Source organism: Balearica regulorum, chromosome 1, assembly GCF_011004875.1.
Source record: "Balearica regulorum gibbericeps isolate bBalReg1 chromosome 1, bBalReg1.pri, whole genome shotgun sequence".
Lineage (NCBI taxonomy): Eukaryota > Metazoa > Chordata > Aves > Gruiformes > Gruidae > Balearica > Balearica regulorum.
In genome coordinates this window covers 55977739-55989109 of record NC_046184.1, presented here as the reverse complement: position 1 = coordinate 55989109, position 11371 = coordinate 55977739, and the positions used below count along the sequence as shown (strand labels likewise).

The 11371-nt window shown below is 46.1% G+C and overlaps 1 protein-coding gene across 18 annotated transcripts in view; it reads left to right on the top strand.

Moving 5' to 3' along the window:
• Positions 1-1856: 1856 nt before the first annotated feature.
• The window catches only part of ZC3H7B (zinc finger CCCH-type containing 7B), a 46744-nt gene continuing 37229 nt past the window's right edge, over positions 1857-11371 (top strand). For 8 of the 18 annotated variants that reach the window (XM_075751616.1, XM_075751560.1, XM_075751553.1 and 5 more), the window contains exons 1-4: positions 1975-2117; positions 8515-8575; positions 10440-10473; positions 10855-11052. In XM_075751616.1, coding sequence (XP_075607731.1) covers positions 8523-8575; positions 10440-10473; positions 10855-11052 — 285 coding nt within the window. In that variant the 5' untranslated portion in view covers positions 1975-2117; positions 8515-8522. Of the gene's footprint in view, positions 2118-3887; positions 4122-8514; positions 8576-10439; positions 10474-10854; positions 11053-11371 lie in introns of those variants that run through there. The other 10 variants (XM_075751637.1, XM_075751567.1, XM_075751600.1 and 7 more) reach the window with 5 other exon arrangements.

The window sequence follows — 11371 nt, the reverse complement described above, 5'->3', positions numbered from 1 at the left end:
AAGTAAATGCTCTTGGTTTAGAAAATAGTGCGTATTCCAATACAGCTCTTGATTATGTGTTGATTTTGGGTTTGTTCCTCTTTCTCCTGAGCTCCTCCTAAGCCGTCTTCTCGTCCAGCTGTGATGTCGTGCCTTTCAGAGGTGCTGCAGCATTGGAGGCGTCCTGGGCTCTGTGGCTCATTTGATGCTTAACGGCTCGGTGACACTGCTCTCTGAATGCGATCTGGCATGTCAGGTCTCCCTGCGTTTACTTCCCCCCACCAGGCCTGCTCCACCTTTCTTCTGCCCAAAGCCACCCCCTTGACAGGGACTGTCATTTCATGTACACTTTGGCCAGCGGCTTTTACAGCAGAAGTCCAGCTTGGTTAGACTCTACTGATTGTCATGGTGTCATTGCCTAAAAATAAGAGGCAAGAAATCTGCTGAAGAGATAATAAAAATAAACATCGGCCTATCCACGAATAACAGCAATCTTTGGATCATAATGAATATCTAAAAAAAAAGTGCATTCGGATTAAATATTGTGAAGAGTGTAAGACAGTGTTCTCCAGTGTCATATGGTACATTATACAATCCACAGCCTATATTTCATAAATTATCGGTTTATTGTGTTGACAGAGCTGCCAGAAGCCAATCCTACTCAACAAAATAAAGTCTTGTCTTTTCTGATCAACGTGTTTTAAATATTAAACAAGTTTAGTACATTTCAGGTGATACGTTGTACCTGCGTCTGAACCTTGTCGGAGCTGCTTAGCTGCAAAGCACAAAGTGACACTGTTTTGGGTCACCGTAAATAGAGAAGCTAGACACTGAGGAACTGATTACATTGGAAAAGAGGTGATAATTTAAACCAGCGTTGGGCTGGAAATGATGATCTGACGGTAGACAGAATCCTTCAGGGAGAGGAAAACCAATCCTACCAGGGAGGCTGGACCAGGAGCCGAGCATAAAACGAATTTCAAAGGGTTATTTGAAGTTAATGGTAGGTGCAGCTGGGCAGGGATGGATGAATCCCCTGTCTAAGGCTGTCTGTGTCTCTCTGGCTTCACAACCATTTCCCACAACAGAATAACGTGTGCTGCTGGGCCCCCATTTCCCACTAGCGACTCTGTTCCTGGGGCTCTGTCTGCATGGGCTGCTGCGGAGATTCAGTCCACTTTCTGGAAATATTGAGGGATTTGGGATGAAAACAAGCCAAAAGTCTGGTTCCAAAGAAATGCCTAAACTCATATGTGTAAAGATATAAATACATATGCATGTGCATATAAATTACAAATAATGCACGTATGTTGTATAATACCCAATTGTATACAAAATAGTAATAATAATAGTAATAATCTTATATACACACACACTGTGTATTCCTTTCCACCCAAAGATTTATGTTTTCACAAGATCTTATTTACAGGGAACCCCCTCAGCAGTGTGGGGTGGAATAAGTAAGGTCTGGCTGGAAGAGATAACTGCTCTGCCATAAGCAACGGCTCTGACACTCTTTCAGCAAACATATACGGGTAGGCAAAAGGGTCCCCGCTTCACGTATGTGATAATCTCATGAGGGGTGTCTCGTAATTCGGTTTATTGCTGCCCTTCACAATCACTCTGCAGAGGCAGCTTTCTTTTCTTTTGGGGTATATTTTATATATCAGCAAAGACAACCGGAAAGAAGAAAAATGTTGATTAAAATAAGAACGCAGCCTCGACTGCTTAGGCGCTTTCATTTTTTTTGTTATTATTATATATATATATTTTTTAAGCCTAATTCACCTTAAAGAATCTCAAAACCAACCACAAGGGAAAGATCTGTGAATTTTTGTAATGGGAAGCGGTAGCCTCTAGGGCCCAGAGGATATGCGGGGAGGCATTTTCTCTTGCTGGTGCAGCTGAGAGCGAGCGGAGCGATCGAGACCTGGAAATGAAAGTAAAGAGATCAGGAGGCACATGGAGGGAGCTGCAGGGGCAGCCGATCCAGAAGCAGAATGCTGCCTTCTATAATTAAATAGCACTTACTATTATTATTACTTCTAGTAATAATACATTAATAATATCTCTAGTAATACAATACCATTTATCAAGGAAAGTTTATGCATAGTGTGGGGGGGAAAACCCAAGGAGAGGTGAGTCCTTTATTATTATTTTGGGGGGGTTATTTTTGTCTTAAACCAATTCTCTGTGTGTGTGTGTTTGTGTATGTATAAAGGAGTGGACTTGAGAAACAAGAAAATCTGGATCTTGCTTCATTAGAAAGTAAAGGTTTCAGATAGTAACTGCATGGATGAAATGTTGTGTAATTGCAAATTGAAAAAAAAAAAAGTGGAGAAAAATAATATGGGCGAGATTTTGAAGCTAACCCCCTCTTCCGCCAAAAATGTGGGGTTTGAAAAAAAAATAATTGTCGGAGATCCTAATCCCACCCCCTGGAAAAAATGTGGTAGTAGTCTAAAAGTGCATAGCTAGGGGAAAAGCCCCTGGGTTTAGATGAAAAACTTAGTATTAATTGCGTTTGTGCCTGTTTGTGGTTTGTAGGTTTGAGAGCTGTGTTCAGGTCTGTATTTAGGCTGCAGTTTCCCCCTCTTGTTTGGTATAAACCCCATGAAGCAGCAGAGAAGCCCTGTGGAATAGCTTTTCAGATGCACCGTCCGTAGGGGCTTGTAAAGTTTATCAAATAAGAAGGTTGTGGGATTTTTTTATTTTCTTTTTTTTGTTGTTGTTGTTTTTTAATTCTTTAATGATTGAGACAGTTTCTGGGTGGCAGAGGAGGTTTAGGGGTTTTTTTGAATCTTAAAGCCGTCTCCCAGACTCCTGGAGATGTGTGGTTTTTATTTAAGTGGATGGGGGGTAGGGAAGGAGGAAAAGTATGTTTTGGTTTGTTTTCCTTTTCCCGGGGAAGCCTGGATATCTCCTGCCGCGGGAGACCCCTCCCAGCAGGACCAGGGTGGCGGAGATGCTGGGGTGCCGGCACCCGGCCGAGCCGAGCCGCGGGGGGGTGCGGAAGGCGCCGCGGCCCCTCTCCGGCCGAGGTGGCGCTTTTGTTCGCGGAGGCCGCTAGGCAAGGCCGGGGATCGGCGGCCTAGTGCTGGGGGTTGGGGGAGGAGGCGAGCGGCGGCTCCCTCTCCACCCGTGTGGAAACCAGCCTCGGGATTTAATTTTATAAACGAGGCAGGGGAGGTCGAGCTGGGTGGGCAGGAAACTTAAGAGCAGGTAGCCGAGGGACGGGTAGCGTCACCCCGCCACCCCTTCCTTACTCCCTGGTTGCACTGCAGTGCCCCTCGGGCAGGGCCCGGTGGGCCAGCGCAGGAGGAAGGGTGGCCTGCAGTAGTGGGGGGTGTTAGGCGTGGGGTGGCCCGCAGTACATGGGGCACAAGGCTGGAGGGAGTGGAAAATGGGGTGATGGGGGCCGAGGTGGTCTCTCGAGGCTTTGGCCACCACTTCCATCCCCCTCCCAGGGAACCTTTATGGTCACTGCTTTTATTTTCAGCTGAGGATGAGGGGGTTGTCACCACCTCACCCTATATTCACTGGAGGTATTGCTGGGTGAAGCAGTACCCCGATGAGAGCTGCCCCAGTGGTACCATGGGGAGGGAGTGGGGTGCTGGGTTGTGGGAGAGCGGCCTTGGAGGTACCTTGTGGTGGCCGGAGTGTGGAGGCACAGGGCTGTCAGGCCCAGTGGGCAGAGCATGGGGGGGCAGGAATCTGAGAGCTGTTGGCTGTGAGAAGCATTCAAACCCAGGGAGTGGGGCATGGCAGAGAGCAGCCATGGGAGTGCGTGGGAGCCCATGTTTGTAGTGGGCTGTGCGGCTTGTCCTCTGCTTGATGTGAGCGTGGTTAAATGTTCTGCTGCACTACAGAGGTGGCCAGAGTGCAGTGAAAGACTCCATGTTGCAGACCAGTGCATCCTGGAGCCTTTTGCTTGGAGGAGAGTGCACACAGCCTGGGGCTGAGCTCCTGTCTACAACCTGCCACTTGCATCTCGGTGCCCTTATTTCTGGCTGAAATGTTACAGTCAAAGCCTGGAAGTCAGTCAAGTGTGAACTCCTTGCCATCCCAGAAATACAGTATGAAAAACTTTGCCCAAATTCAGCTCTGGCAGGGTTGGGATTAACACCCATGTCCTTGATAAGGTAAATTCAAGTCTTTATGTTTGTCTTGTAGTGTCTCGTAGAGCGTATCTACCAGTTTGTGATTGACTCACCCTGTTTACTGGCTCGTGCTTCCTTCTGAAGGCAAGACGACCATTTTGCCTGTCTGCAGCATTTTATTTCTGTCTAGCAAATAGTTTGTAACTCATTCACAAACTATGAATAAAGTCCTCTCTAGATACTGGACCAGAGAGGATAAACATCTCTGGACTGAAAGGATAAGAGCTTTGTAGTGGGGATATAAATACTCTGGATTCGAATTCTGCTGGTGATTTGAGCAGACAAGTCTGGACAGACAGATTTCGTGGGGGGGGGGAAATAAAGGACGCTTAGGCACACTGTTTTATGAAATGTTTTCCACTGTGTTTCTAAAAATATTTTAAAGACCGAGAAAACAAAAGCTAAACAGCCTCTGTGCTTAAAATTAATTATGCATCAGCCGTGGTATGGTGTGCAGCAGAACTGAAGTGTTGCATGTATGGGTGGCTTGCTGTGTCTTGGGTTTGCTGGCGTAATGGGTCTGCAGCTTGGTCCGATGGTCGATTGAGACACGGTGAAGAGGCTGGGATGACGAGGGGAGACACAAGTGACCTGAGTTTGTCAGGGAGGTGGCAGGGGAGGAGGTGTGAAGAGCAAAAGGAAGAGTCCAAATGGTGGCCTCCAGCAGCGATTGGACAGACAGGATGGGGGAAAGGTCTGCCATGCATGGAGAAGTGCTGGTGTGGAGTCAGATCAAAAGGGAAAGGTGGTTGTTCCTAAGACATGTGAAAAGTTGTTAGGGCAGCAGCATGTGGTGTGCATTTTGAGGGTGTTGCCATGAGGAGATGAGTCTTATGTGCAAAGTCGTGACATAAGCGTGAAGGTGTGATGGAGCTTTAGAAGAGGAAGCTGGTCACCCACTTGCAAGGAGAGAGGAATGTGGGGCAGTATCAGGGAGCAACAGTCGAGGGGAGGTCAGGCCTGCAGTTTATGTCTAAAGAAGGCAATGGAGAGTCTTGGGTTGGAGATCATTCACTGTGGAAGATGAAGGTAGTACTGCAGAGATTAAACAGCACGCAGGGCACAGTGGGTTTTTTTAATGAGGCTTTTGTAGCAAGGATCAAAACTGTAGCTGGGTATCGTGGGATGTACAGAGATGCAGTAGGTTGGTCAGCCATCCACATGAAGCAAGGATGGAGATACGTACATTGGATGTTGCAGCAGTGGTGGTGAGGAGAGAAGAAACAGAAGGGGAGCTCCAGGATGCAAGAGGAGTTGGGTAACTCTAGGAAGGAGACATTCTGGAGCCTTTCCCTGTAGTCCTTTGGCTCCACTCCAGCTTTTGGTCAGTAATGTTTGAATGCCCTTCTCTGTGGGCAAGCAACAGCAACCAGTGCTCACTAGGAACACATGCCCACATCCTGCTGTGTGGGATGTTTTAGCAGTGGGGTCAGGGTAGCTATGAGAACAGGTACTGATCTCTTCTTCGCTCCTTGCAGTAGTGTTTTAAGAGCTGAGCTCAGAAGCAGAGGTTGAAGTAGGCTATGCGTATCAGAAGCTTTTCAAGGTGATGATCTGTTTTGTGGATATACGCAGTTGTGAAGGTGTGCCACAGCATTTTTGGAGTGCAGCCATTCACTTTGTGATGACCAGCCAGTGTTCAACTGCTCTCCCCGCAATCGCCAACAATCTCCCTTTTCATCAGATCTGTGGGCTGCTGCTTCACTTCCCTGACTTTTGTTCTCTCCAGTGTGACTCATGTAGGGGAGCAGCAAGAGCTGGGCTACTCCTCCAGGGAGGACAAGCTAGGAGCCAAAGGTGATGCCAGCCACCAGCAGTGCCCTCATTAACTAGGGTACAGTCCCACCATATCTGAACAGGGCAGGCAGAACAAGATGCTGATAGGAGGGGTCTGTCAACAGTACCAGATAAGATGAGGCGGTTAACTGGGTCCAAGGTCTACCCAGCAAGTTCAGTAGTAGGAGATGGTGCCGGAGACAGGACTGGAGACAAGCTGCCTACAGTGTAGGTCCAAGGTTTGTCCAGGAGATGCGACTCCTGAGGACAGGAGCGCCTACAGCATGGCTCAGATGAGGCACTATGCCTGAACCTGAGCTTAAATGGATCTCCTGGACCATAGGCAGAGTGTGCATGGGTGGCGGTCCGAGGTGAGGCTCTGTGGAGCATTTAAAGCCTGTTAGTGCACTCAGGGCACGGACAGCTAGAAATTCCTCCTTCCCCCCTGTCCATTCCCCCCATCAGCCTTTGTGAGGGTCCCCTTGACCTTTTAACTCCTCTTATCCCCCCTGCCAATTTATCTCTTGTCATTTCCCATGGTGACTCTTTGTCCACCCTTGTCTCTGATGGCCCTCACAGTTCTGCCTTACAGTGCTCTGGGGTTGCTCTGTCCTCTTTCGTGGCTTTCACTGCTGTCTGTGTGGAAGTGGTTCCTACTGCTCCTCTTCACCTTGACTGTTCTCTCTTACTTCTTTTGGCTTTGCAGAATTTCATGGAAGGAGAAATGTAAAATAAATGGGCTCTGTCTCTTTTGCACCCCTCAAGCCTGTCTTCCTGTAGCGTTAGTGATCATATTAACCTCACAGTCTCCTTGTTAAATTTCCTGCTTTCTTGCTGATTGCTCATTATCCAGGTTATTTATAAATCATTCCAGGCCTTCTGTTGGTGGTGTACTGAAATCTACCTGCTCTTCTCCATCGTTTCTGTTAAAAGCCTTTATAGAGATGCTGATCATCACTCACCTTGTCTGTTGGCTTTCCCTTTCTTGCTGCGCTGCCCATCCTGTTCCAAATGCAGCTGCTTAAAATCTTCTACCTGCTGCTCGGACCAGATTGCTCTCAGATTTAATGTCTGATGACTTACAAACTGCACAGTGTCACTTTCATGCTCTTGCTTCCTTCTGCTACCACTTCTTTCTGGTCTTTCTCTCACTCCTGCCTTTCCCCCTTCCCCCAACTCTCCTTCTTGGTAAAGGGCAAGTATAAATTCTTCGACATTTTGCATGGCACAGAGAACAATCAATAAGGGCTTACTGACTTGTCAGGATTGATTTTTGTGTACCTTAAAGGTCCCTTCTCCCTGTGCCAGACTGAACGTGCCATAGATACCTTAAGATACCTTAGAATGGTAGGGATGGTCTTAATGTGAAATGGTGCTGGGTGATAATGCTCTCCAAGCTGTTGTAGTGTGGAGTTAGAGAAATGACTTTTGTTTTTCTCATGATCTCTTCAGAGATGATCCCAGGCTGGGAGGGCACAGTGTCTTCAGCTCTATCTCATCTCTTTGTTTCTGTGCTTGCTGCCTTTTTCACCAAGTTACCATTCCTGAAATGCTGAGCTTTGTGATCACAGCTGGTTGATAGCAAGGCTGGGAAATTTGCTGTTGCCAGCAAGTCTATTTTGCCACAAAGTGCCATCCCTTCTCCTTTTCTTTATTTTTTTCTTGTGTGGTAGACCTGTGTACCTTGGGGAGAGGTCAGGGAGGAGCCATTCCAAGATTTGCCTCCAAAACACAGGGGATGAAGCTCATGTATCTAACAGTGTGATTCAAACCCATTTTAGTTGAGAAAGGGGACATTAGTCCAAAATGGCTCCATCATACTCCTTACTTGTCTGCGCTTGCAGAGACCCAGACTGGATTTGGTCACACCTAGACAAATTACTGTGCCCATTTGTGTCCCTGACTAGGTGGGATAACTCTCTCTTGAGTCTTCCTCAGGCAGTTTAAAACTGCAGGATGGGGCCCTGTCCCCTCTCCGAAGGAGCATTCCCAAGTCTCTGCTGCTCTTGTGTGCTGATTTTCAGCACGAAATTCCCATTGATTAGGTTCATCACTGTTCTTTTATATGGACCACGGCAAGCAGTTCCATCTCCTTCCTTTGTGTCTCTCTCTGTGTTATGTGTCCAGACACCTTACATAAGATTACTTGTTCCGTATGCCACGTGGTAAACCAGTTTAAACAGTGGGCAGAATTGCTTAGCATGGGAGGGTCCCAGCACAAATTCCTGAAATCACTGCCAGTGCAGGGAAAATGTTGATTTTTTTTTTTTCCTTTCTTAAAAGGCAGTCATGATTACAGTTGGTTCCCATTGCTTTATTTACTGGCAGTCTAAGTAGAGAGCTCAAATTGAAGTAATTCTTTTTTGCCCATGTATCCTGGCAGTGGCATGTGGGAAAAAGCAGATACTTGGTAGTGAGCTGCTTGCTGTCCTGTGTCTGCTGTGTGGATAAATCATGGGCTTCAGTGTTCAGGTCACCTGGCCTGAAACATTTTGTTAGGAGTAAATTCAGGCACACACAAACTACTGTGCTGCTTAATTGCCAGCAAGACCTATCATGACTCATTTTGTGTTGTGGTTTTTTTCTTTTTCCTCTCTAGCGACTATAATGGAGAGACAGAAGAGAAAACAAGAAATAGAGAAAGGACTTCAGTTCATTCAGTAAGTGGACAACCTTATTGTTTCCTGTGGCTTTGGAGGCAGTTGTCTTCATGTCAAGGATTGCAGGACCTGAGTTCTTCCTATTCACTGCTTCAAGGCATTTGCGTGGGAAAGAGATATTGGTCCCGAGGATTTTCACTGTGGTTCTTCAGGGTGCTTCTTGTCCTGCTATCTCTCTAAACTTGAAATTGTATAGTTTTAATTTCCGTGGGTTTTGCCCTCCACTGCAGTTACAGGATGATCTTTATAGTTAGCATAATGCAAACAGTACTTGGACCTTCTATTTTATCTTCAGTGTGACAATCTCTCAACAAGGTTATCCCACCTTAGGAAGGGAAATAGTGTTTCTATTTTGTAGGTGGGGAAAGCAGGGTCAGGACTTGCCAGGTGCCTCATATAGTGCCTATAGCAGAAATGAATGACCTGAGCTCTTTTACAGTTGCCAACCTGGTAGGTGCATCAGGTCACTCTTCTATGAATATCATGTGGCCTTCTGGAGGTTGAGGTGGTTGCTCATGTGGTAGCTACAAGTCCAAGTGCTTCCTTATAAGGTATGGTAGTGGGTTTTTGTGTTTGAGTTAGCAAAGGCCTCAGACTCACGTCCAGGTTCCATGGTAAGGCAAGATTGTAATCAGATTGTTTTGGGGTTTTTTTAAGGTCTGCTTTGAGTCCTGCAGTTGTTATGGTTGAAATCTGTGCATCAACAATAAGAACAAAAGCCAAATCTTCCATGTTACATATTTATATCCTCTGGCATGGCAATGATATTTTTGCCCCAGACTGAGACTAAATGGGGCTGATAAGCCAGTGTCAGAGAGGCAATTGTGAGGTTTATTTATTAGAAAGAAAATAATTTAGAAATATGGGGCTTGTTCATGCTTCTGGAGTGTATGTTGAACTCCAAACCAGGGGCAGTGTCATTTGTTGGCTTGTTTTGATGTGAAAGAGGGGCAGTCCAATTGTATAAGCAGCATGAATGTTTCATACAAAGCCAAGGCATTTTCTGTAGCTAATTTTAAGGAGCAGACGATGATTAGATTAGATGAAATCTAAAAAAAGCTTATTCTCTGACCAATGAGATCATGTATACGATGTTGTATTTCAAAGGTGAGGAGGGCCATGAAAGATGCTAAGGATTTCTCTCAAGCCTATTGTTTTCTCCTTGAAGACAAAAAATAAATGCCTGTGGACCCAACCTGGATAACCCGGGTGGTCTGATTTGAAGAGCAGAACCTTTCATCTAAGTCTACCCTGCTGTTGTGGGGTAGATGTTATCCACACAAGTGCTGCCAGTTTTGTGGCAGCCTTGGCCGAGACAGCTGGAGTTAAATGGCCTCCTGAACCTGCATTTTCTCCTTTCCTTTTGTGGTGTAGGCCTAAAGGCATGTGGATAAGTTAACACAGAGGAAAGTGATTGCATTTATCACCATATGTCTTTGGTCACGCAGAAGATTTGAGGAGGTCTTGAAGTGCCAGTCTAGTGTCTCTCATTAGAGCCAAATGCACTTAATATACATTTGTATACTCCATGACATGGGACTTTCTCAAAGATTGGGTTTTTTAGGTGGCTGGCTGAAGGCACATTACAGAGGATCGTGTATGTGCAGAAAATAGCTGAGAATAAGATTCCTCTAGTTTCAAATCCCTTCGAGACCTGACCATCTCTTGACACCACTGTGGCCATCACTGAGCACAGTGCTCCCTAATTGTGTTCTCTTTGCCCCAGCTGCCTTCAAGGTGATGAATTGTTCAGCAACTCACTGAGATCATCAACACAGCACCAGAAAGATGGTTTCTTCATCAGATGAAAACCTATGTTTATATGGATACCTGTTTCATGCAAATTTTCTCTTCTTTTTTTCAGGTCCACATTACCCCTAAGCCAAGAAGATTATGAGGTAATGAAGAATTTGTTTTCTGAACTTGAGAACTGTTTGGTTAGCAAGATTTGTTCTGTTGCACAGCCATTAGTTTACATACCAAAAGTGGAGAGCGTGGGATGGTCTGTCACAATTTGTCTGTAACTTAAAATTTTAAGGTTCTGAGAATGACAACTTTCAGGAAAATGAGAAGACACTTGAGTATTCAAGACGGAAGGAGATTTGACTGGATTATTCTCCTGTACCAAAAGACTGATCTTTTACAGGAGAGTGGGGAGGCAGGAGAATCTTAGTGGGCAGGAAGATTGCTAAAATTTACGGAAAGGAATGGGAAATTGGGAAACCTCTCCTGTCTCTGAATATCTGCTTCAGTCTGTTTGCTCTCTCCCTGCTGCTCAGGCCTTTTTGCAGAAGCTGGTGAGAAACCTGTTTGCAGAGGGCAATGATTTGTTTCGAGAGAAGGATTTCAAGCTTTCGCTGGTACAGTATGTGGAAGGGCTGAACGTGGCAGATTACGCAGCCTCTGATGAGGTGACCATCCCAAAGGAACTCCTGTGCAAGCTGCATGTCAACCGAGCTGCCTGCTACTTTGCCATGGTGAGCGCCTTCCCAAGTCATCCCCAGGGGCCAGGGAGGACATTGTGGTTGCAGTGCCATGCAGTTGGAAAAGATCTCAAGAGGGGTTTCAATTGATTTTGTCTGCTCCCATCTCCAACACTGGAGGAGACGATGGCACAGAAAACTCTGATATCTCCCCAGTATTGCACTGTCTTGTGAGACCAGAGGAAGGATGTGAAGGAGAGGGGGACTGGTCTAAGGTACTGAGAATGCAGTTGTGGTCGATGCTGGTGAGGAGTCAGTATAATCTGGAGATTGGAAAGAGCCAGTGCCTTCCAGGACTAACTGAGTATTTCTC